General features: G+C 42.9%; 1 protein-coding gene across 2 annotated transcripts in view; it reads left to right on the top strand.

Annotated features, from left to right (window-relative positions):
* CCS (copper chaperone for superoxide dismutase) overlaps window positions 1–26,384 on the top strand; it is a 91,377-nt gene extending 64,993 nt beyond the window's left edge. Inside the window, exons 7-9 of one of the 2 annotated variants that reach the window (XM_088468407.1) lie at window positions 22,616–22,719; window positions 25,396–25,533; window positions 26,141–26,383. In XM_088468407.1, coding sequence (XP_088324533.1) covers window positions 22,616–22,719; window positions 25,396–25,533; window positions 26,141–26,147 — 249 coding nt within the window. In that variant the 3' untranslated portion in view covers window positions 26,148–26,383. Of the gene's footprint in view, window positions 1–22,615; window positions 22,720–25,395 lie in introns of both variants that reach the window. The other variant, XM_088468405.1, reaches the window with a different exon arrangement.
* Window positions 26,385–26,480: the final 96 nt, after the last annotated feature.

Below are 26,480 nucleotides of genomic sequence, written 5' to 3'. Positions count from 1 at the left end.
CCATCGACGCTCCGTACCTTCTTCCTCAGCGTCGGGACCTGTTGTCTCAGGGGCCCTGCCTTTACCCGGATCTGGGTCGGCTGTCTTTGACGGCGTGGCTCTTGAGACAGCCGTCTTGAGGTCTAGGGGTTTCTCCAGTTCAGTGATTGGTACCATGCTTAGGGCACGCAAGCCTGCCTCCGCGCGGATTTACCACAGGGTGTGGCGCACTTATTTTCAATGGTGTGAATCCAGAAACTATGATCCGCAGGTGTTCCGGGTTTCCAGAATCTTGGAATTTCTTCAATCGGGTTTGGACATCGGCTTACGCCTGGCCTCTCTGAAGGTTCATGTGTCTGCTTTGTCCGTGTGGTTTCAGCGACGGATTGCTACACTGCCAGACGTTCACACCTTTTTCCAAGGTGTTCTCAGGATCCAGCCTCCCTTCGTGCCTCCGGTGGCTCCGTGGGACTTGACGGTGGTACTGAGGGTCTTGCAGGGTCCTCCTTTTGAGCCGCTTGAGTCGGTGGAGCTCAAGTGGCTGACGTTTAAGACCATTTTTCTCCTGGCAATTGCTTCGGCCAGGAGGGTTTCAGAATTGGGGGCGCTTTCCTGTCGCCCTCCTTTTCTGATTTTTCACCAGGACAGGGCAGTGCTCCGCACGCGTCCTGAGTTTTTGCCCAAAGTGGTTTCAAAGTTCCACATTAATCAGGAACTTGTTGTGCCAGCTTTTCAGTCACCTGATCTTTCGGCTGGTGAGGCTTCCTTGGATGTGGTCCGGGCACTTAGAATCTATGTGGACCGGACTGCTTCGGTTAGGAAGTCGGATTCTTTGTTTGTCCTCTTTGGTTTTCACAAGAGGGGTTGGCCTGCCAACAAGCAAACGATAGCCCGTTGGCTTCGTTCAGTTATTTGTGAGGCTTATGCGCAGGAGGGTTTACCTGTGCCAGCCTCTGTTAAGGCTCATTCCACTCGTTCTGTGGGTCCCTCTTGGGCTGCTAGACGTGGCGCCTCCGCTGTTCAGCTGTGTAAGGCGGCTACTTGGTCTTCAATTCAGACGTTTTTGAGGTTTTATGCGTTTGACACCTTCGCCTCTCAGGATGCATCCTTTGGGCGCCGGGTACTCCTTTCAGCACAGGAGCGTCCCCGCCCTTAGTTGAACTGCTTTGGGACATCCCCAAGGTCAACCCTGTGGACCCCCTATGGACCCTGAAGTAGAAAACAAGAGATATGGTAAGAACTTACCTTTGTTATCTCTGTTTCTACGAAGTCCATAGGGTCCACAGGGCGCCCGCCCTGACGCACCTGGCTTCAAATGGGCTGTGTGGCTGGTCACCGGTTTTCCGTCTCCCATTTCTGTGAGTATGGTTTCTTGTGTGTTCCAGTCTTCCTTCTCTCTGTTTAGTCTCCTCCTCCGGCCTTAGCTGCTTACCAACTGAGGTGCCTGTGGCCGGGGCGGGGTATAGAGGAGGACGGACCCAAGTGCATCCTGGGAGCAGCAAAGCTTTAACTGCGTGGTGCCCGTGGATCCAGATCCAGCTATACCCCAAGGTCAACCCTGTGGACCCTATGGACTTCGTAGAAACAGAGATAACAAAGGTAAGTTCTTACCATATCTCTTGTTATCTTCTTATACAAATTAATTAACTGCTTGTCACAGATTGTAACAGTGTTAATTTAAAAAGTAACAAACTACTACAGCACATGTATGAACATATTTGCATCATTACAAAATATATGATTAAAACATATAAATATGCTATCTAATAATAACAGGATACTAAAATCAATGTATCTGAAAGATAAAAAAAAATAAAATAAAAACATGTTAAAACTGCATACACCGATATATAAACCAAAGAAACTACATAAAATAAGGAATAATCAGTCCCATTATAAACAAGTGGACAAAGGTAAAACAATTCATTCCCTTAAAAACGGGGTAATATCATACCCCTCATTTACTCCATTGGAGTGCAAAGTATTTAAGGTGATAATCCAAAAGGATTCTCTTTTGGCTAATATGTTTTCCCTATTACCACCCTTCATATCTGGTCGAATATGTTCCAGTCCCATAAATTTCAACGCTGTTGGATTATTACTTTGGCATTTTTTAAAATGCCTGGGTACACTATGGTTTTCTACACCATTTTTTATATTTCTAAGATGTTCTAATATCCTAATTTTTAAAACTTTGTTTTACCCACATAAAATTTTCCACACCCACATATTAATAAATAGATTACAAAAGTGGTGTTACAAGTAATGAAATGTTTGACCTTAAATTCTTTTCCTGCATTGCTCCTGAAAATTTTTTGTCTATTCAAACCATGAGGACATACTTTGCAGTTACCACAGGTGAAAAATCCCTCAGTTTTCATGAAGGATCCAGATGCATTTGTTCCCCTATCAACAATCATAGGAAGCAAACTAGGGGATAAAAAAGATTTCCGAGTGCGAGCTCTCCTAAAAATAACGTCAGGTTTTTCTGGCACTCTTTTGTAGGATCCCCTTTAAGTTTATGTAGGATTTATCATCTGCTAAAAGTCTAAACATCTCTTTCTCATAATCAGCCCGGTCTAGAATGACTGTACCCCCTCCCTTATCGGCCTTTTTAATAACCAAGTTTTTATTGTCTACCAATTTTTTCAAAGAAAGATTTTCTGCTGCTGTTAAATTCTTCCTCTGATTAACAGTAGTGCTGCATAATTGCTCAAAATCCTTCTTTACTAATTGTGAAAACATATCAATGTATGAGCCTACAAAAGAGTTTTTAAATTAATTAAAAGTTTTGGTGGACCATGGGTTAAATTCACAAGTTTTAACTAAGGATGAATATGATTATTTGTTTAATATATATCCGCGTATAGCAAATAGATATTATTTACCCAAGGTACACAAGAATCGGGACGTACCGCCGGGTCGCCCGATTGTGTCTGGGATAAATTCCTTGAGTGCCAGAATTTCAGAATACGTGGATATTTTTTTAAAACCATATGTAGTCCAATTAGATACCTATATCAAAGATTCAACACATGTCCTGCAAATATTAGATACGTTTAATTGGAAAGACTATTATTGTTGGGGGACAATTGACGTGGCATCATTATATACTTCTATCCCCCATGAGAAATGCTTGACCAACATTTTTAATGTGTTAAAGCTGGATCCCATGATGACTTTAACTAAACTTACTTTTATAAGATATTGTCTTGAATTTGCACTCAAACACAATTATTTTACCTTTCTAGATGAGTTTTATCTCCAGACTTGCGGTTGTGCGATGGGGACGATCTGCGCACCCAGTCTGGCGAATTTATACATGGGAGAGTGGGAAAAACAACATATATTGACATATAACCCCTATCATGATAATATTTTATTTAAACGCTATATCGATGATATCTTAGTGATTTGGAGGGGTGATAAAGATAGCTTTGATGATTTTGTAAGGTGTTTGAATATTAATGATTTTAATCTTAGTTTTACATCGAATTTTAATAATAAAGAAATTGAATTTTTAGACTTGGTTTTAACCATTGAAACATGTGCTCAGGGTAATAATGTGTTACAGACACACACATTTTTAAGAAGGTAGACTGCAATAGTTATTTAGACTATCGTAGCTGCCATCATAATAGATGGAAGAAAAATGTACCTTTTTCACAGCTAGTAAGGTTGAGATGTAATTGCAGTTCCCTTGTTAAATTTAATGAACTTGCTGAAGTTTACAGGCAGAGATTTTTAGAAAAGGGCTATCCTGCTGCTTTAATTAATGCTGCCATTGAAAGAGCCAGACTTTAGAAAGAAAAAATCTAATTAGTTATAAAAATAATACAAGTGTAGTGAAGAAGGATACAGAGAATACTAAATGTTCGTTCATCACTGAATTTAGTTCTTCTAGTCAGGAGGTATATAAAATTTTGAATAAACACTGGCACATTATAAGAATGGATCCAATTTTATCTACTATTATGCCAGAAAAACATGACGTTATTTTTCTCCTTCTTCCACTAGGGGACACTGGAGCTTCATGAAAGTGGAGTATAGACGGTGGGTTGAGTTGAGCCTGGCACTTTAAAAATCTACAAGTGTGACTGGCTCCTCCCCCTCTATGCCTCATCAGCCCCAGTTTTTAGAATGTGCCCGAGTAGAGCCGGTGCACAGGGGCTGTCTCCAGCCCTTTATATTAATTTATATAAAGAAAAAAGAAAGAATTCAAGCAAGAGGACAGGCAGACTGTTGGCTGTGATAGTCTGCTTGCAGTGCGGGAGCCGCCAGAGAGGGTACCACACGGCTACTACAGCCTGTGTCCGGTCACCCTATAGAGGGGAGGCTGCTCTTCTGCAGTTAAAGGAGTCATCAGACTCAGCGGGGCCCGCCACAGTTGACACCGGCTTGTGTCCGGGTCCCCGCTCTCCCCTCACTGCCCAGCGCTCTGGCCGCAGCAGCTGTGAGTATGCACACCTCTCCTCCTGGCTAGCAGGAGAGGTATAAATAATTTGCTGGGCTTTTAACAGCGCACGGCTGTTAGTGTCACGCTGGTGTTTGAGGAAAAACACTGGCGCTGGTTTTTAGGTAGAGGCGCGCTCTGCACAGTGCGGCGGTCCTACCTCTCCGTGCCGGTGCTTGTGTGAAGGCACCGGCGCGTACATCAGTACTGCTTGGGGCGGTCATATCTCTGGCCCCCGCACGTTTAGTATGTGGCGCGACTGTGACTGCTTTCACAGCCGCTGGGTCTGTAAAGGAGGTTAGTCGCGCGTATATAATAGCGGCGGCCATTATAGATAGGGGGGAGGAGCTTGCATAGTGAGTGTCCCTCCTCCTCTTCCTCCTTCTCTACTAGTTTGGCGCGCTCTACACAAGGGAGTGGTGCCTCAGTATAGCCAGACCGTGTACTGATAACGGGGGCTCCCTGGAAGGAGACTGACAGCTTCAGCTGCAAGGGTCTGTAATCTTACAGTAGGGTAGCTTTGACTATCCTATCTATTCTAATTTAGTAGCATTATTATTGACATACTGCTCCTCCCTATATTGCTCTGTCTGCTCCTTATACTTGAGTAGCATTATTATTGAAATTCTGCTCCTCTTTATACTCTTTCTGCATTACTGAGTTGTATGTGGTGTCTGTCTGTGAGTAAATGATGACTTCCAGAACAGACAAAGCTGCTTCACAAAAACTGTTTGCCTGCACTAAGTGCAAGAAAAAATGTACCCATGCTCGCTCCGAAGGGTCTTCCCTGTGCGATGGGTGTGAAGCAGAGACTGCTAACACTCAGTCTGTCACTCCCTCCTTCATAAATAGTTTGGCAGGGGTCATGGAGGATCTTTCTTCTGAATTAGCCGCTGCCCGTAGGGAACGGGAGGCCGCCAGAGATCTACCTAGCACATCTCACCCTTTTCTAGCACCAGAACCAGCGTGGGCTCAGAATTTAGCCCGCTCGGTGAATAGCCTTGCTCAGGTTATGGGTTCTGCGTCTAAAGCTCCCGAGGCTACGGTAAGTCGCCCATCTAAGAAGAGGGCTCTTCCTGCGGTTCTCCAGTCAGATGAGGATTCTGCAGCTGATCACTCGTCCCAGGAGGAGGAAGGGGAGATACTGGACGAATCAGACGTAGAGACTTACTCACAAGAACCTGAGGCAATGCAAGGCATTGATGCACTCATCCTAGCGGTGAGGGAAGATCTTAAGATTTCTGGCCTGGAAGCTCCAGAATTGTTAGAAGACTCCTTATTTGCCAAGTCACAAAAGATTGCTGTCACATTCCCTGTTTCTCTCCAGTTGGACGAACAGATGACGGCAGCCTGGCAGAATCTGGACCGTAAATTCCAGATTCCTAAGCGTTTTTTCTCTTTACCCGTTTCCAGCGGAAAATAGAAAGAGGTGGGAGACCCCGCCACCTGTGGATTCTTCGGTTTCTCGGTTGTCAAAGAAGACCACGTTACCTGTTCCAGGAGCTACTACATTAAAAGAAACCTCAGAGCGATTAGAAACCACTTTGAAATCCATTTATACGGCTGCAGGTGCACTTCTCCGGCCGGCCTTGGTAGGCTCTTGGGTCAACAAGGCTGTGGAAAAATGGGCGGAACAATTGACTGAGGGTCTTAAATCCAACACTCCGCGGGCAGATCTGATCACCTTGGCAGAACATATTCAGGAATCTGCAGTATACTTAAGGGGACGCCTCCAGAGATATCGGCCAGGTAGGTGCTAGGATTTCTGCTTCGACGGTCTCTGCTCACCGGGCACTTTGGCTTCATGCCTGGCAAGCGGATGCTGAGTCAAAAAGAGCGGTTGAAGCTTTGCCTTTCACAGGTGATATTTTATTTGGTCCAGAATTAGACAAGTGGATCTCGCTGGCCACTGGAGGTAAGAGTACTTTTCTACCTTCATCAGCACCTCCTCCGCGTCGATTGTTTAGGGGACCTTCCTTTCGTTCCTTTCGAGCATCTGTAAGATTTCAGGGACGACCGCGAGGTTCGTCTTCAGCGGGGCGAGGAGGCCGTGCTAGAGGACGTCAAGCGACTAATGCCCGCCGTCCATATCCCAAGCCAGCAGACAAGCCTGTGGCATGACGGGCTCCCATCCCATCTCGGAAATCCGAAGGTGGGGGCTCGTCTCCAGCGTTTCTCGGACGTTTGGAGACGGACTTCTCCAGACACTTGGGTTCGGAATCTGGTATCTCAGGGATACAAGATCGAGTTCGCCTTCACTCCTCCTGTGCGTTATTTTACAACAGGTTTTCCCGTCGATCCCTTGAGGCAACTAATTTTGCGTCAAGCGATCAAAAAACTTTTGCTGGCCGAGGTTCTTGTGGCGGTTCCCACTGCACAAAGACAACAAAGGTTTTACTCAACCTTTTTGTGGTTCTGAAACCGGATGGGTCAGTCAGACCCATTCTGAATCTGAAATCCTTGACCCAGTATCTTTCATTTCACAGGTTCAAAATGGAGTCTCTTCATTCTGTCATTGCGGGACTAGAGGCAGGAGAGTTTCTGGTGTCGATAGACATCAAGGACGCCTATCTGCATGTCCCGATTTGGGTTCCTCACCAGGCTTTCCTCAGATTTGCCATCAAGGAAGCTCATTACCAGTTTCAGGCCCTGCCGTTTGGTCTCTCGTCAGCTCCCAGGGTATTCACCAAAGTGATGGCCGTCATGGTGTCTCACTTGCGCTCTCAGGGGGTGACGATAGTTCCGTACCTGGACGATTTACTCATCAAGGCTCCGACGGCAGAAGTCCTTTTACACCAAGTGTCCCTTACACATCAGATTCTCACTCAACACGGATGGATTGTGAACTTCCAGAAGTCTCAGTTGATACCGTCGCAAAGACTTCAGTTCCTAGGAATGATTCTAGACACTGTTCTGCTTCGTATATTCCTGCCAAGGGACAAGGCCATAGCCATACAGGAGCTGGTTCGTTTGGTGCTCAGACCCAGGAAAGTGTCTGTGTATCTTTGCATCCGTCTCCTGGGAAAAATGGTGGCTTCCTTCGAGGCCATCCAATTCGGCAAATTTCACTCCAGAATTTTTCAACTGGATCTTCTGTCTCAATGGTCCGGGTCCCTCCTACAGATTCATCGGCTGGTGCGTCTGTCTCCCCCGACCCGCATATCCTTGCTCTGGTGGCTTCGGACGGAGCATCTGTTAGCGGGTCGGCGCTTTGGAATTTGGAATTGGACCTTGGTCACCACGGACGCCAGCCTCCTCGGATGGGGAGCTGTGGTTCTGGACAATCACTTCCAGGGGCTTTGGTCGCAGCAGGAATCCCATTTACCAATCAATGTTCTCGAACTGCGGGCAGTCTACAGAGCTTTGATACAGGCTGCACCTCTGTTACGAAGACTTCCGGTTCGGATACAATCCGACAACGCCACGTCAGTGGCATACATAAATCGCCAAGGAGGAACCCGCAGTCGTCTGGCAATGAGAGAAGCCAGTCGCATCCTTCTGTGGGCAGAAAAAGACGTAGAGGTCATTTCGGCAGTATTTATTCCGGGAGTCGACAACTGGGAAGCGGACTACCTCAGTCGTCAGGATCTTCATCCCGGGTAGTGGTCCCTTCATCCCGAGGTCTTCTGTCAGCTCGTTTGCAGATAGGGGAAACCACAGATAGATCTGATGGCATCACGGATAAATAATCAACTACCCCTTTACTGCTCCAGGACCATGGATCCGGCAGCGGTGGGAGCAGATGCTTTACTGATCCCTTGGCCGTACAGCCTTGTATACCTGTTCCCACCGTTTCCGCTTCTCCCTCGGATTCTCAAACGGATCAAACGAGAGTCGTCCACCGTCATTCCAATGGCTCCGGATTGGCCTCGTCGGGTTTGGTACTCCGATCTATTATTCCTTCTGGCATACGAACCTTGGCCTCTTCCGCTGCGATCGGACCTTCTACGCCAGGGTCCATGTGTGTACCCAGATTTACGGCGGCTTCGTTTGACGGCGTGGCTATGGAGACCGCCGTCCTAAGAAGCCATGGTGTTCCTATGGCGGTCATTCCTACCATGCTTAGGGCTCGAAAACCGGTAACATCAGCACATTATCATCACATTTGGAGGGCTTATATCTCCTGGTGTGAAGGTCGTGGATCTTCCACTTCCTCCTTTCATTTACTGCGTCTTCTTCTTTTTCTTCAGAAAGGCCTTGATGCGGGCCTACGCTTGGGATCGCTTAAGGTGCAGATTTTTGCTCTTTCTATTTTTTTCCAGCTCTTATTCCGGAGGTTCAGACCTTTTTTCAAGGGGTACTTAGAATTCAGCCCCCCTTTGTGCCACCCACGGCTCCTTGGGATCTGAATCTTGTTTTATCTTTTCTTCAGTCATCCACCTTTGAGCCTTTTACAGGATGTGGAATTGAAGTATTTGACTTGGAAGATGATCCTTTTATTGGCCCTGGCTTCGGCCAGACAAGTGTCTGAACTTGGAGCTTTGTCCTGCCGTTCCCCTTACTTGATTTTTCACGAGGATCGGGCGGAACTTCGTACCCGCCCTTCCTTTTTGCCCAAGGTGGTCTCGGAGTTTCATCTGAATCAGCCGATTGTAGTGCCAGCATTGTCGGACTCTTCCGGGGATTCTCACTCCTTGGATGTGGTTCGGGCACTTCGCATTTATGTGGCCCATACAGAGGGACTACGTAAATCAGAGGCTCTGTTCGTCCTTTATGATGCCAATCGGCGTGGCTGGCCTGCGTCTAAGCAGACTTTGGCCAGGTGGATTCGTCTGACTATTCGTCAGGCATATGTTGCTTCTGCTCGACCACCGCCGGTATCCATTTCTGCGCATTCTACTCGCTTTGTGGGTACTTCTTGGGCGGCACGTAGAGGTGTTTCTGCTTCACAGCTTTGTAGAGCAGCTATGTGGTCTTCGGTTCATACTTTTGTACGTTTCTACAGATTTGGCACTTTTGCGGCTTCTGCTTCAAGTTTTGGTCGCAGTGTCTTGCAGGGCGTTCAGCACTCTTTGCCCCCCAGCCCCCCCCCCCCCCCCAGGAGGGTGGCTTTGGGACGTCCCCACTGTCATGAAGCTCCAGTGTCCCCTAGTGGATGAAGGAGAAAACAGGATTTTGGTACTTACCGTTAAATCCATTTCTTCGATTCCACAGGGGACACTGGACGCCCACCCAGTGCTTCTTGCCTGTTTATCAGTTACTTGTTCTGCTTCAGTTCTGTTGCAGTTTGGTCTGTTATGGTTGTGTGACTGTTAATCCCTGCAGCCTGCTGTGTTCTTGCAGTGTGTCAGTATGTTGGATTGTGTTTCTTTTCCTGTTCTCCTTCTCTGTTCTTCAGTCTGTTCTCCGTCTCCTCTCGGGCTCAGTTCTTTCAAACTGGGGCTGATGGGGCATAGAGGGGGTGTAGCCAGTCACATTTGTAGATTTTTAAAGTGCCAGGCTCAACTCAACCCACCGTCTATACCCCACTGTCATGAAGCTCCAGTGTCCCCTGTGGAATCGGAGAAATGGATTTAACGGTAAGTACCAAAATCCTGTTTTAGGAGAGCTCGCACTCTGAAATCTTTTTTATCCCCTAGTTTGCTTCCTATGATTGTTGATAGGGGAACAAATGCATCTGGATCCTTCATGAAAACTGAGGGATTTTTCACCTGTGGTAACTGCAAAGTATGTCCTAATGGTTTGAATAGACAAAAAATTTTCAGGAGCAATGCAGGAAAAGAATTTAAGGTCAAACATTTCATTACTTGTAACACCACTTTTGTAATCTATTTATTAATATGTGGGTGTGGAAAATTTTATGTGGGTAAAACAAAGAGTTTTAAAAATTAGGATATTAGAACATCTTAGAAATATAAAAAATGGTGTAGAAAACCATAGTGTACCCAGGCATTTTAAAAAATGCCAAAGTAATAATCCAACAGCGTTGAAATTTATGGGACTGGAACATATTCGACCAGATATGAAGGGTGGTAATAGGGAAAACATATTAGCCAAAAGAGAATCCTTTTGGATTATCACCTTAAATACTGTGCACCCCAATGGGTTAAATGAGGGGTATGATATTACCCCGTTTTTAAGGGAATGAATTGTTTTACCTTTGTCCACTTGTTTATAATGGGACTGATTATTCCTTATTTTATGTAGTTTCTTTGGTTTATATATCGGTGTATGCAGTTTTAACATGTTTTTATTTTATTTTTTTTATCTTTCAGATACATTGATTTTAGTATCCTGTTATTATTAGATAGCATATTTGTGTTTTAATCATATTTTGTAATGATGCAAATATGTTCATACATGTGCTGTAGTAGTTTGTTACTTTTTAAATTAACACTGTTGCAATCTGTGACAAGCAGTTAATTAATTTGTATAAGAAGATACACCTGCTTAATGGGAACAAGAACTGCTATTTAAACCCTCTTCTGAACAACGCCAGACAGCCTCCTGACGAAGTCCAAGGACGAAACATGTTGGGGCTTGGCCTGGCGTGACCCTCTGTTACTGCTTGACTGGCTGGAATAGATCCTGGAGACGTTCGGGTGAAACACCAGCCTTATTGTTATTTCACTGTTTATGCTTGCGGTGGTTTTAGACCGCCTACTTTGGTACGCACACTGACCTGGAGTCTGTTTTTTATGTAATAAAACTTTTGTCTATATTTGATGCACGATGTGGCGCCCCCTTTTTGTGCTCTAATATTTCAGATTTCTACCCCTTCGGATCTGGGTCTGTGTGAGGGGAAGACGCCGGCTGATTGCTGCTGGCCTGTGCACTATGAAGATTTCAATTGAAACCAAAAAGACACAGTCCAGTGTGTCTCTGTGAAATCACTTCAGGACTGTGGTATCCTGTCCTATGTCATTGACTATTTTGCACTAGCGCACTGACTTTTTTTGTTTGTTCTTGTGTGTGTGTGTGTGTGTGTATATATATATATATATATATATATATATATTATTATTATTATCCTTTATTTATATGGCGCCACAAAGGTTCCGCAGCGCCTTACACAGTACATAAATGAGCACACAAGAAAAACAGTTAATAGTAATACAAAACAATGCAGGACAAGGACAAGGTTATAAACTCAGCTGCAAAACACAAGCAGCAGGACATGAGCAACCAGGTGGTAGGTGCCATTGTAGGGAGTTAGGAGTAAATTATACTATAAGTAGGGGGAGGAGAAGCACGTGAGGATGAGGGCCCTGCTCGTGAGAGCTTACATTCTAAAGGGGAAGGGCAGACAGACAGGGGCGACACAGAGGGGTAGATAGTGAAGAAGGAGCATGGAGCAGTGGGTTAGGATATGTGCTGCGGAATGTGTGTGTATAAGACGACCTGATGTTATGTAAAAATTAAGTCCTTCATACATCTATCTCTATGATAGAAAATAGATTGTTTGTGTTATTTACATGAGAGATGTACAAAGTAAAGTAGATGCACTTTAATTTGTGTGTTACATTTTAGCATCTATATACAGCCTGACAAGAAATGCAGCTATTATGGGATTGTCCTGCCATCCTAATACAGTAGTGACTACTTTAGTTCCAGCTGCTGGGTGCTATGCCATGCTCCTGTGAGTGGGTGCATCTCACATGCTAGACCCACTCACAAATGGGTGCAGCCATACATGATGTGGTCCCACAGGATGTTGCAGTACCCGGGCCCAGAATTTCTCTTGGCAGCCCTGGAGGTGACAGACAGAACGAGGAGGGAATGGGGCTTAGTAGTGGGGTAACAAGACAATGGAGGGAGGTGGTTGAGAGTGGAGGTATAGGAGAGGTGGGGGAAAGAAGCAGAGGGTTGGAAGCAGACTGATGAGAGAAAAAAAGGAAGAACAGCAAGTGGAGGAAACAGGAGGGGGAAGAGAGGGATGGATAAAGTAGAGGATTATGTGGACATAGAATATGGGGGTTGTGTGAAGTAAGGGTGTTCATGCTGTGGACAAGGTAATAATTGAGATGTAAACTGGAGTGGAGGCTGTGAGATATAGAGTCAGTGTGGATTAAAGTTGTTAAATGTTCAAAAATACATGTAAAGAACAGTGCTGCTAATGTATGAGCGCAGCTCCAAAAGTGATTTATAAAGGAGAGGTATGTGAGTAGTGGGTGCAGGAATTAGTTTATAAACAAATGATTAAAGTGGATAGATGTGACACAATTGGAAAAGGCAATACAAAATGAATGAGGACAAAATTACAATGTACCCGAGCTGATCCAGTCCGTAGTGTTCTGATCAACAAAGATCAATCAACAAGAGCAGTACACAGACAGGGGAGTACTTGCAGTGTCCAAGCAGTGAGTGCAGTAAGTAGTTGCCTGGATATGCATACAGCAGAAGATGTTGATTTTGTTCATTCACATAAGTATGCTGCTTCTTGTTGTTCAGAAAGTGTTTTGGTTTTGAGTTTCTTTTCCCTCAGTTTTCCTCCAGTTTAACTCCAGCGTAACTCCGACTTAGTTATCAAATTGTATTTACACTTATAATCAGAACACTTTGAATCTTAACACAGACTATGGCAGCCACCGGCTATGCAGCCTGTGGGAGCAGATATATATACATACATACACACAGTCAGGTCCATAAGTATTGGGACATTGACAGAATTTTCAGATTTTGGCCTCTATTCACTACCACAATGGTTTTGAAATGAAACAAACAAGATGTGCTTTAACTGCAGACTTTCAGATTTAATTTGAGGGTAATTACATCCAAATCGGGTGAACGGTGTAGGAATTACAACAGTTTCAATATGTGCCTCCCACTTTTTAAGGGGCCAAAAGTAATGGGACTATCAACTCAAAAGCTATTTCATGGACAGGTGTGGGCTATTCCCTCGTTATTTCATTATCAATTAAGCAGGTAGAAGGTCTGGAGTTGATTCTAGGTGTGACATTTGCATTTGGAATTAGTTTGCTATCAACTCTCAATATGAGATCCAAAGAGCTGTCACTATCAGTGAAGCAAGCCATCATTAGGCTGAAAAATCAAAACAAACCCATCAGAGAGATAGCAAAAACATTAGGTGTGGCCAAATTAACTGTTTGGAACATTCTTAAATAGAAAGAATGCATCGGAGAGCTCAGCAACACCAAAAGACCTGGAAGACCACGGAAAACAACTGTGGTGGATGACAAAAGAATTATTTCCCTGGTGAAGAAAAACCCCTTCACAACAGTTGGCCAAATCAGGAACACTCTTCAGGAGGTAGATGTATATGTGTCAAAGTCAACAATCAAGAGAAGACTTCACAAGAGTGAATATAGAGGGTTCACCACAAGATGCAAACCATTGGTGAGCCACAAAACTAGATTAGAGTTTGCCAAACAACATCTAAAAAAGCCATTACAGTTCTGGAACAACATCCTATTGACAGATGAGACAAAGATCAACTTGTACCAGAGTGATGAGAAGAGAAGGAAAGGAACTGCTCATGATCCAAAACATACCACCTCATCAGTGAAGCATGGTGGTGGTAGTGTCATGGCGTGGGCATGTATGGCTGCCAATGGAACTGGTTCCCTTGTATTTATTGATGATGTCACTGCTGACAAAAGCAGCAGAATGAATTCTGCAGTGTATTTGGGCAATATTATATGCTCATATTCAGTCAAATGCTTCAGAACTCATTGGACGGCGCTTCACAGTGCAGATGGACAATGACCCGAAGCATAGTGCAAAAGCAACCAAAGAGTTTTGTAAGGCTAAAAAGTGGAATGTTATGCAATGGCCAAGTCAATCCCCTGACCTGAATCCGATTGAGCATGCATTTCACTTGATGAAGACAAAACTGAAGGGAAAATGCCCCAAGAACAAACAGGAACTGAAGACATTTGCAGTAGAGGCCTGGCAGAGCATCACCAGGGATGAAACCCAGCATCTGGTGATGTCTATGCGTTCCAGACTTCAGGCTGTAATTGCCTGCAAAGGATTTGCAACAAAGTATTAAAAAGTGAAAGTTAGATTTAGGATTGTTTAGTTTGTCCCATTACTTTTGGCCCCTTAAAAAGTGGGAGGCACATATAGAAACCGTTGTAATTCCTACACCGTTCACCTGATTTGGATGTAATTACCCTCAAATTAAATCTGAAAGTCTGCAGTTAAATCACACCTTGTTTGTTTCATTTCAAAGCCATTGTGGTGGTGAATAGAGGAGAAAATATGAAAATTCTGTTAATGTCCCAATATTTATGGACCTGACTGTGTGTGTGTGTGTGTGTGTATGTATGTATGTATATATATATATATATATATATATATATATATATATATATATATCCAGAAAATGACAGTCTTACCGGACATCCATACACGTAATTAAAGTCTTTGTTCACCTTCTCTGACCTCCAGGTCCAGTAATATTAAGGCGTTTAAACAACTCTGTGCATTGGAGAGCTGAGTCACCCTTTTTGTGATCTCCATGTCTGATAACAATCGGTCAATTACTGGGCTCAGTAGATAGTGCTGCTGGTATAGCGTCTTCCGTTTGAAGACCGCTGACAGGTGATCCAAGGACAAGCGCGCTCAGAGGCTATAATGAAATCGACTCGTGACCGCCTTCACCTTACTCCGCACACGATCCAAGTGCAGCGTACTCACGGTGCTTATAGAAAGTAGCGCTGGCGGCTCTCATGAATCAGAGGCAATCCTTAGGCAATGTCCAGCAGGTTTAAAAGCAAAATAGTAGCAGTAAGTATCAATCCACTGATGCGTTTCGCTTCCAGTCCAGGAAGCTTTATCAAAGAGTATAGTGAGGTTGGACAAGGTCTCTCCTTTTATACCAGTTCTCCTCTTTCTGAATTAGAGAAGGACTGAAATGTTAGAACTACACCAAAGATATTCATCTTGTTATACTAAAAATTAGAAATTAAAAAACCCTATTTTGTCCATCTGACTGATTAGAACTTGCTTAGCCCTATTTGTATTAACAGCAATCTATATCATTACCTCTGCACCACTGAATTTGGTCATATGGCAAGGTGAACAAACCTTCCTTTATAGAATAGAGGATTGAGAATTGAAACCTCATAGATCTGTGGATACTCATTACTAATTGTTAAAAACTAACTGTTGGAGCTGCACCAAAAATTACCACTACTACAACGATAACGATCATTCAATCGTTCATAAATCGTTTGCAAACATATCTAAAACGACCAGTGATGCGATGCACGTGCCCGCTGATCGTTTAGACATCTATCATCGTTCAAACATGCTGGTCAACCTGACGATAACGTCAGGTTGAGCATGTTTGCAGATGATTGAGCCTGCACTGAACAACTGCTCGTTCAGTGCAGGCTCATCACAGACTGACAAACGACTACATGATTACAATGTCGCAATTGTGCAGTCGCTTTCATGTCTGCTAGTGGATGGGCACCTTTAGACTTTAATTACGTGTATGGATGTCCGTTGAGACTATGGTCAGCAGGGAATTCACGTACTAGCTTTTTTAGCAGTTTTCTTTTTATAATATAATCAGACTAGTCTGCATAGACTTCTTAATAAGAAGTAGTTTTAACTATTATTATGTAATGATAATGAGAGGTTTTATAGTGTAAAGGGAGAAAATCATGTTATGGGATACTAGCGGAAAGACAAATTATCTCATAGAGTTAAGGTGGCCAGCCAGAAGTGAATATCTAGTACACCGGGTGATTAAAGATCTCATTAATAAAGAGTGGGAAGAGATGGACAACCATTTTTTTGTTGAAGTGTTATTTACAGCCAGAAAACACAATTATTATATGTACTATTGTACTGTGGTCCAAAGTTGAATTAGATAAAACAGGTGTTACATATACAAATATTTAATTGTTTGTCTGCTGCCTCTAAAGAGGAGCCTGGAATTCCCCCTTCAAAGACAAAATATAAAGGTGCTGACAAATATATAAATTTCTTAATAAACAAAATCGCCAATACAATTAACTTTTGAATCAAGTATATAAAGAGACACTGACTCCTCCTATATAATAATCTGCTAAGGGCGGTCCCATCTCCACCATGCATGTTCAGTTCCATCTGTTAGGAATACGGGACAGAGGAGGAGGATTCGCCAGGAATGGGGTAAGTATGGGGTGGAATGGGACAGAGAGCCTGATTCAGACCCGCTCGTAAGCGTCCGCACGCTCGCTCTGGGCGATGGTTGCACAACTGCGCATGTGTATGGTTCTCAATGCGCAAACCAGTCATTGCGGTCAGAAATCGTGCGCTCGTAAAACACAGAGGGGCTGCTATTTTGAATGTGCCGTTTGTGGGTGGCAACGGGGGAAGGTGCTTGAAAACGGGGGAGTGGTTGTGCGAACGCAGGCGTGCCCAACGGTCAAAAAGGCGTTTCATGGGAGTGCATAATTAGCAAAGGAGCATCATTGATCACGTCACTTGGTTGTCTTTTAGCCTGAACTGCACGCAGTGATTGCGGGAAGTAATTCCTACCTCAAGCACTGCGAGCAGTTCAGATGCTGTTCGATGTTCCCGATTAATCTAATAAAAACAGGAGATGACGTGATTTGCGAACGGCAAAGGGGCGTCTTGAAAAAATAGCGAGCGCATTTAGCGGACGCTCGCACAGACATAGAGGCGTCCTCACACCGTAAAGAGCGAGCGCTCAATTTAAATATCCGGCCCCTTTTTGAGAGCGAGCGGCCGCAAATAGCGTCCGGGTCTGAATCAGGCCCAGAGTGGGATATGGAGCAGTGGCTAGAGCAGGGATGGGACGGAGTACCAGGCAGACTGAGGTGAACCGGGTCCCTTTACTAGTATAAACCTTAAATAAACATATCAACATACAAATAAAAGCAACATTCCGTGCCCAGGAGTGATACTGCTCATCTGTGGCCACAGACTTCCGTAGAAAACTGGTCCCAGAATAATACTCAAATTGACGAACTTTGTTAAAATGTAACTCAAAAAAGGACTTGCCAATTAAATGAAGAAATATTTATTAAACCAACAATGGAGTCTATGTTGTGTAAAAAGAATGGAAAAACTAATATTCATAAAGGAAGTTTACAAAGATCCAAGAGGCAAAAACTTTTCCCAGAGCACACTAAAATGATATATTAATGCATCTTAAAATGAGACAATGGTTGGTCGCTCACCGCCCATAAATTGTCTTATGTTGTTAGTGTAATCTAAATGGATCATAATGGTGGCACCGACCCTGCACGGCTGCCCGTGTCAAGTCCTAGCAGCGGACGTGGCACTGGAGTAGCCAGCCGTAACCACTGCTCTGTCAGTGACTGAGAGTGAGATAGTGTGCACCGGCAGTGCAGCACACTGTCTCCTCACTACCCCCGCAGCGTCTACTCTGCCCTTTGTCCGGCTGGGTTCAGGATGCCAGCGCTTGCTTTCACTTGTTGTTTGTGAAAGCAAGCCAATGAGACAATCACCCGCCCCCTAGCTCTACACTTCCCCTTTGCTCTTCCTCTGAGTCAGAGGCGAGGAGCCGGGAATGGATGCCGGCTGGGCTGAGAGCCTGGGAGAGGGAACGAGCACTGCTGTGGACTGTCAGTCTGTAATCAATATGTAATATAATATATTAACAAGCAATGTTTGTGTGTGTGTGTCAGTAAGTGTAATGGCGCTGTAGACAGTATAATATATACTGTCTGTAGCACCATTACACTAACTGACACACAACACACACACAATACAGATTTCTTGTTAATTAATATATATAATATACATTAACACATGTTGAGTCACTCAAAATACATGTGGTGTTTATATATATATATATATATATATATATATATATAATAAACATTTTGTGATTATATAATATACTGTATGCTGTGTGTGGCAGTGCGCTGGTTAAATATAAACTAGAACCAGAGAGGTATCTATGCAGCAGGGAAGAACATTTAAAAAATAGATATAGATATATAAATATAAAACACCTTTATAATGCAACTTAGGCCCGTATTCAATTGCCCGCGAAAAGTCCGAATCCGCAAAAAAGTATCGTGGATGACATAATTTCCTCAGGCGGAAAACTATCGCCGTAGTCAACTGCAAAGACTTTTCGCGTACGTGGAAAGTCAATGCCGTGTAATAGGCGAAAAGTTTCGCCTATGAATAGCAGGCAGAGAAAGTGCAGAATTGCGGTTTTGGGGTGCAAAGGTGCGGAAACCACTCTGCACCCTTGGGACAGCCCCTCAAAGGATAACTGCGTCAAAAAATCCCTAAAAAAAAAGAAGTGATTAACACCCCAGAAATTGACTTTGAAAATGGGGGCAAAAATGTACGAGGTGGGGGTACACACATAAAAAGTAGCAAAATAGACTTTTGGGAGGTCTCCAAGTATGGGGGAGGTGTTTTTTTTGGCATGCAGGTGCTTGCTGAAGGGATGTTTTTGGCGGCACTTAAAACTTAACTTTAGCAATTTTAAACCATACTTACACCCATTTTCATGTACCCCAAATTTGACAGGACTATTTTCTCCCCAAAAAACTGCTTAATGCTATTCTTCACCACTTGTGCAAAGACGCTATATAGAGCCAACTGAAAGCACTTAAGTACCCCAAATAGCTCCAGGAGGGCTAATCGGGGACATCTATACTGATCCCCAATGTTAGTGCATCTTTTGGGGGGTGTCAGGCTGATTTCCCCATTTCTAACAGCACTTTTCGCCTGTTTGAGTTTCGCAGGGTCACGTTTTCGCATCCTTTGAAGTTGAATACGGCGAATAGCGGGGGTGCACACGTTAAGTTTCCGCTGCTAAAACATGCGAAGTCGGTGAAAAGTGCGGCATACTAAAAAGTATCGCGGGTGCGAAACTAATTGAATACGGGCCTTAATTGTAACTGGCAGCTTTACTGAGGGAATGTGAAAGGTGTAATTTTCTTTGGTTGGGGTGGGGCACTGACTCATCGCCCACACAGTTTGTACCCCATCCCCACCATGTGCCAGCTCCACGGGCAGAGGAAGCAATAGTGCGCAGGAAGTACATGTCCTTAGTATGTAAGGGGGGCGCTAGGCTGAACCTTTGCCAAGGGTACAGAGAGAGAGAGAACTTACACAGGCCCTGCGCGTACGCAGGTCTTCCGATTGTTGCATGTGCACTGTGCATGCGCGGCGATCGCACTGAGATTATGGACACACTGGAATCCATTGCAGAGTGAGTGACAGGCCATGCGGGTGGTGACGGAGGAGTGGTTAGTGAAACGCAGGTGTGACTGTCCGTTTGAATGCCGTTGCATGGGCGTGCGATTTGCTTATGCAGCTTGAGTGCGCACTGTGTGTAACGAGACTTGCATGGACCCTAGTGGTCACTCTAAAGCAGGGGTCTTCAACCTTTAAGACCGTGTGGGCCATATTAAAAAAATTCAACGAAGCACGAGGGCCACTAAGCTATACTGCAGTATTTAGACTTTTACATTTAGAGGATTCTAAAGCTGGCCACACACTAGACCAACTTTCATCCAACCATCCAACTAGTTGATTGGTTGGAATGAAAATCTGGTAACGTATGGGAGTAACTGATGATAAGCAATTTGCTCCTAAATGCCAGAAAACAGATGAAAATGGTCGTTCAGACAAGTTTAAATGTTTGATCTAAACAATTTGTTCAAACAACAGTTTTTGTCCATTTTCCGGCGTTTGGGAGTAAATTGCTGATTGTCATTTGCTTTTATTCCTTACCAGATTTTCATTCCAACCAATCAACTGGTTGGATGTAAGTTGGTCTAGTGTGTGGCCAGCTTAAGACCTTATTATATTATTGAACAAAACATGGTCTGTTTTTACCTTTTTTTACATCCTGTCACTTCCTGGCAGCAGAGACTGTAGCTTTGGTAGGTAACCCCTTCAGCGCCAGCATCCCCGCCACCAATCTCTGCCATACCCCTTCAGCACCAGCATCCCCTGCCACCTGCACATATACCGCGTGTCACTTGTTTAAGGAGCGCTGTCTCCCTGCTTCCCGGTCAGCAGCAATGGTGATCAGACCACCCCGTGTCCAGTGACACTCAATGGTGCAGCGGCATAGTGTAGCAGCCTGGGAAAGTAAAGCCGCACTTTGCTGTGTGCTGCGCTGCAGTGTGATGCCAGCAGCTGGGGGTAAGGAGGTGCGCGGTAACGGCTGACAACGTGAAACGATCAGCTACTTCCTGGTCTGAGGGCCACGGGGAACAACTCCACGGTGCCCCGGTCGGTGGGCCACGGGGTATTACTTCAAGGGCTACCCCAGCTCTAAAGAAAGGGCACTCCAGCGCCTGCCCGAAAAGTGGGCGTGGTCACAAGAAAAGAAGGGGGGGTGTTTTAAGGCGCGTTCTCTTTTCAACACTCTTGGGGGTGTGCCTTGCACTTACGGATATGCCGGACTGCCCCCAAGCTCTCCCTTCTCTGTGACTATCTGGCGGTGATCGCAACACCGCAGTTTTCCCCACCCATGGGATAGGCACTCGGCAGGCTGTTTTAGTGAGGTGCTTTTAGTACTATTAGACACCAAAGGGAAGGCGGATTCACACTGTATTCTAAGGATGTAACCCATATGTTATGGCTGCCAATGATTATGTAAAGGAAATTACTTGAATGGTAACAGTTCTTTATTTCAGCCAGACCCTATCTCCATCTAATCAATCACCAATACTAATCTGTCATACCTGATTATTTGTTACTAGCACAGTCATAGCCCCAAACCTTTCCACAAACCATAAGCACTTGGAGGAAACCCACGCGTACAGGGAGAGCACATACAAACTGAACTACACAGATCTAGATCCCTGACAGGAATTGAACTCCTGAGTCCAGTGCTGTGAGGCAGCAATGACCCTTTGGATGTGGCAATTACTCTACTTGTGAAGTTCTCAACAAATCAGAGCATTAAAACCTAGACAGTCATTATGAGCTTTACAACAGAGCAAAAGTCATTCAATCCATATGCAGTAAAACAGAAGAGAAAATGTGTAAATATAACTCCCTTTAAAAAGTTCATACATATGTCTACTTTTTTTTTTTGTATGTATTGTGTGTAATTTTGTATTTGACCAATTCAAAAATTATGAATGCAGAACATCCTTACACGTGATCAGGTTAGTTGATCTATTTTTTTTCCTTCTTTTAAACCTTCTGTGTTTTTTTTTTTTTTTTGGGCGGGGGGGGGGGGGGGATATTGGGTTAGGTTAGGTTTAGGGTCTCCCGGGGGGACTTGGGGTTAGGCACCCCCCCAGGAGGGTTATGGTTAGGCACTAGGGGGGAAGTTAGGGTTAGGCACCCCTAAGGGAGAATTAGGCGGGTGAGAGGGTTAGGGATAGCCTTTCATCCGCCGTGCTGACGTCCGGCGGTATGACATACCGATTCCATATAATCAATAGTATGGCCTTGGTAGAGATTATTTTTACACATAGTCCCCATACTTGTCTAAGCATTTTTTCCAATGGTACACCAAGGCATCTATCCCGGCATAGACGTAATCAGTGTCAAGTGCCTGAAGCCAGAACATGACTGTTTGCTGAACTGCACCTTCGGTTGCGAGTCGCCTTCCAACCAGGTGCTTCTTCAATGGTCCAAATAGATGGAAATCACTCTGTGCCAGGTCGGGGTTGTAAGGAGGATGGTCCCAATGCTAGTGCTTTAAAAATGAACACGTGCGGTTGACTGAGTGTGGCCTGGCATTATCGTGCAGCAATATGACACCTGTTCGCAGCAACCCAGGTCATTTTCGATGAATTGACCTCCGCAACCAGCTCAATGTGTCACAATAGCTTATAGCATTCACAGTATGTCCCTTATATGCAGCACATATCTTCATCTTTGGTGCACGTGCTTAGCCAGAAGGATGGCTGCTCATCTTAAACGCCTGTCCTGCCATTATCAAAGGCAGTGCACCAAACTTGTTTCCGTGGCATGACGTTATCACCATACATCTTGACAAGTTGGTGATGAATTTCAGCTGCTGATGTGCCTTTTAGACGCAGAAAACTGATCACACTACGCACATCAATGTTTGACCATGTTTCCGCCAGCCCTGCCATCTTTCAACTGATGTTGAGACAGTATGACTGATATGAGGCACAATCTAATGGCGTGAGGGGAAGCAGTGATCTACCTGCTCTGGCCTGGCAGGGAATTAGAATGAAGTAGAGTGGTCTTGTTACCTTATTTATTGAACCACCCCTGTAAAAGAAAACTGCCATAATACTAAACACTTTTGCTTATTGCTTAATTGCTTTCAAGGTATGGAATGTCATTGGCCGCTCATTAATGGTGGATGAAGGAGAAGACGACCTTGGATGTGGCAATCACCCTTGCTCTAAAGTCACAGGCAACTCTGGCAAAGGGTAAGAAATTTAAATAAAATGCTAGAATGTAGGACACTGTCACCATTATACATTGTTCTATTTTTTTCCTTTTTATATTGTGTGGAGTTTTTTTTCCTGTTATTATTAAACCATATCCTTTCCCAGTTCCTCAAGTGTACACTACATGACTTGTGTCATCTCATTTAAATATACTGAAACATTAAAGTACATAATAAATGCAGTTGGTGAAAACTTTTTTTTCTGTTTTAATATTTAATGGAAATGTCTTATCACATTCTTCACAAATATCTAAAGTACTTTTTATGATGCCCACTGTTAAGACAGAACCGGTGCAGGAGTATAGTTAACTTCAGGTTTATCTCTAGAATTATTGAATATGGTATGTTAAGTAGATAAGTGTTTAGAATGTTTGTTAAATAGGAAACATTTAAAATAGTTTAAGATTTGTGTCTCTTTGAGGTTTGAAACACTTTATTTAAGTTTGTGTACATCATTAGGGGTATTCAATATGGGAACGATAACATCGTTTTTGCGTTAATATCGCACTTATGACGTCATTATCGCAGGTTTTAGTTTTACACAGTATTCAATTTCAAAGACTTTTCGCAGGTTAGAAAAGTCTTTGATAAAAAACGGGGATAACTTTTCACCATTGAATAGGTGTCGAAAAAAAGTTCAGAATTGGGGTTTAGGGGTGCAGGCTTAAAAAAAATGGCCTGCACCCCTGGGAATGACATTTAAAAAAGAACTGTGTCAAAAAAAGTTTTTTTAAAAAAAATAGGGACACCCCAAAAAATTCATTTAAAAATTGGGGTGAAAAAAAAAGGGGAAAAAATTGATTAACAATAGGAAAATAGGTTCAGGGCTGTTCTGCAAGTATGCGGCAGGTGTTTTGTAGAATAGATTTATAGCGGCAGGTGCACAAATGCAGAATTTTTAAAAGCTTACTTTAGGGACTTAAAAATATGCTAGTACCCATTTTCATGTACCCCAAAATTGATGGCACCACTTAAATGATTAACAATAGGGAAATAGGTTCAGGGCTGTTCTGCAAGTATGCGGCAGGTGTTTTGTAGAATAGATTTATAGCGGCAGGTGCACAAATGCAGAATTTTTAAAAGCTTACTTTAGGGACTTAAAAATATGCTAGTACCCATTTTCATGTACCCCAAAATTGATATCACCACTTAAATGATTAACAATAGGGAAATAGGTTCAGGGCTGTTCTGCAAGTATGCGGCAGGTGTTTTGTAGAATAGATTTATAGCGGCAGGTGCACAAATGCAGAATTTTTAAAAGCTTACTTTAGGGACTTAAAAATATGCTAGTACCCATTTTCATGTACCCCAAAATTGATGGCACCTCTTAAATGATTAACAATAGGGAAATAGGTTCAGGGCTGTTCTGCAAGTATGCGGCAGGTGTTTTGTAGAATAGATGTATAGCGGCAGGTGCACAAATGCAGAATTTTTAAAAGCTTACTTTAGGGACTTAAAAATATGCTAGTACCCATTTTCATGTACCCCAAAATTGATGGCACCACTTAAAAAAATGAAAAAAATAACCTAAGTGCTCTTCTGCAACACTTCTTCAATGTCGGGAAAAAACACCTGCTGCGGCTATTTAAATCCCTGACTTTCATTTAAAGGCTAAAACGGGGGTACCCATAGTGATCCCCCATGTTTTTACAACTTTAGGGGGGTCCTAAAATTTTTTTAAGGAAAGATTCGTAACTTTACGCAAATCCAAGTTCGCAGGCTCCCGTTTTCGTTAATTTCATATTGAATACGGGGATAAGCGGGCGCGCGCCCGATACTTTAACGCAGGTAAAATCTCCGATATGAAACGTAAACTTCGACAGCGAAGTTTTCGTTTCATATTGAATACCCCTCCATGTCTATAATCTGAACGAAGGAATTTTGGAAATAAAAGGTAATACACATTGGGTGATACATGACAATAATGTAAATGAGAATCGTCCAGGTAGTCTTCAAGCACATAAGATGGCCACACATGCTACATCTCAATCTTCTTTTAATTTGTAATTCAAATTGCTAAATAATAACAAAATGTATAGATGACCGTTTATTCATTAGTTAAATTTAAATGACCAAATTAATTGATAATCTGATCACTTTCAATAAAAAAAGAAAATAGGATGAGACAACGTTAGAAAATTCAACTAAACAGTATTACTGATTTCTTTCTAGAGGTATTATTAAAAACAAGCTTTCATTTCAGAAGCTTAAAGGGAAATCGTTGTAACGTAAAGACAAATTAACTCCGCACTGGGTTGAAAATTAAATGTTATGATGGTATCAAAAACCAACACTGTAAATAATGTCCCTAAGGATAAAGATTTCATAGAGTATATGACAGACTTCAAATTGGGAAATTTCTGTGCAAACTATTTGTCTTTGCAATAATGATACCTTTCCAAAAGAAAGTTTATTGTCTGCCTTTTTTATTAGATCAAAGACGTGCAACTTTTAGGGGCATAGAACTCCAAATGCAGACTCAATTTTTTTTTCGGACTCCATGTTTCCCAAATAGGCAAAACATTCTCTTTGTGGTTGCAAGAAATCAACAACCCTTGGGAGGCAGGATAAAAATCAGTGAGCATCTCTGCTTTAAATATTGTGTTTTTGCTCTGTACACAGTTCTGTACCTTAACATCATTGTCATCTTTACCAGGTTGGCTTTTGGTATCATTGCACGCTCTGCAGGTCTTTTTGAAAATGCAAAGACAATTTGTTCTTGTGATGGAGTGACCATTTGGGAGGAAAGAGATTATCCAATTGCTGGACCAGGCCGAAAAAACTTGCAGACAACGTACGCTCACCTGTAATTTAACCTGTACAGAGTTCTAATCTTGCCTAATATAATCCTATAGTAAATTCATAAGATATCCACCCAGATTACTTGAGTAATCACAAAAACAGTCTGCGACTATTATCACCAGGTTCCTTGGTACTTACGGAGTACCATTAGAGAGGGAAAACTCACCCATTATGTTTGGAGGGACATTGTTTACTGAAAGGAAATCCTTCACTTCTATTGAAGCAGTGGACATAAGAGACAGTTTAATTTACTTTATACCAATTTCACCTAGTCTAAAACGCACAATTTTCTTGTGTGCTCACAAGAAAATTCTATAGTCCCACTCATTCTGCCATGCAAATTAAAAAAAAAAAAAAAAAGATAAACCAAAAGTATTTAAAATTTACCTTTTTTTTTTTTTTTTTTAACTTTCTTGAAACAGGATAAAATGGAAGAGTAATTATATATATTTTTTTTCAATATACCTATTTTTTTAATTCTATTTGAACAAGTGCTTGGATTAAGTCATTCAGTTAAACAAGAAATGTAAACTATAGAATTTCATTGCAATTCCATTTGTTAAAGCTGATTTTTTTTTTTTTTTTTTCTTTAATGACAGAATATAAATTGAAGAGCAACATGGAGGTGTCGTTTATAAGTGTGTTCTTAAGCTAATGTGTGTGTCTATGATATGTGATCCTCCATAATGCAATGCATTGTCTAAGTTGTATTAAGATGTATTTTTTAAATTAAATTTCTAAATCCGAGTATTGTAATGTATTCTAGATTAATAAAATGGATCTTTGATTAACAGAACAAAAAAAACTTCGTTTATACTGTACTTAAGTATTTTTTCTATATATTAGCCTAACATCATCATGTTCCTTTCTTTAATATCATACCCAAATGTCAGAGAGCATTTGATCAGCAACAAATTATTCATTAATATTAATAAAAAT

Source organism: Taudactylus pleione, unplaced genomic scaffold, assembly GCF_031769625.1.
Source record: "Taudactylus pleione unplaced genomic scaffold, aTauple2 ptg000085l, whole genome shotgun sequence".
Taxonomy (NCBI): Eukaryota; Metazoa; Chordata; class Amphibia; order Anura; family Myobatrachidae; genus Taudactylus; species Taudactylus pleione.
Note: the sequence above shows the minus strand (reverse complement) of the source record. Positions and strands in the feature narration are given on the sequence as shown.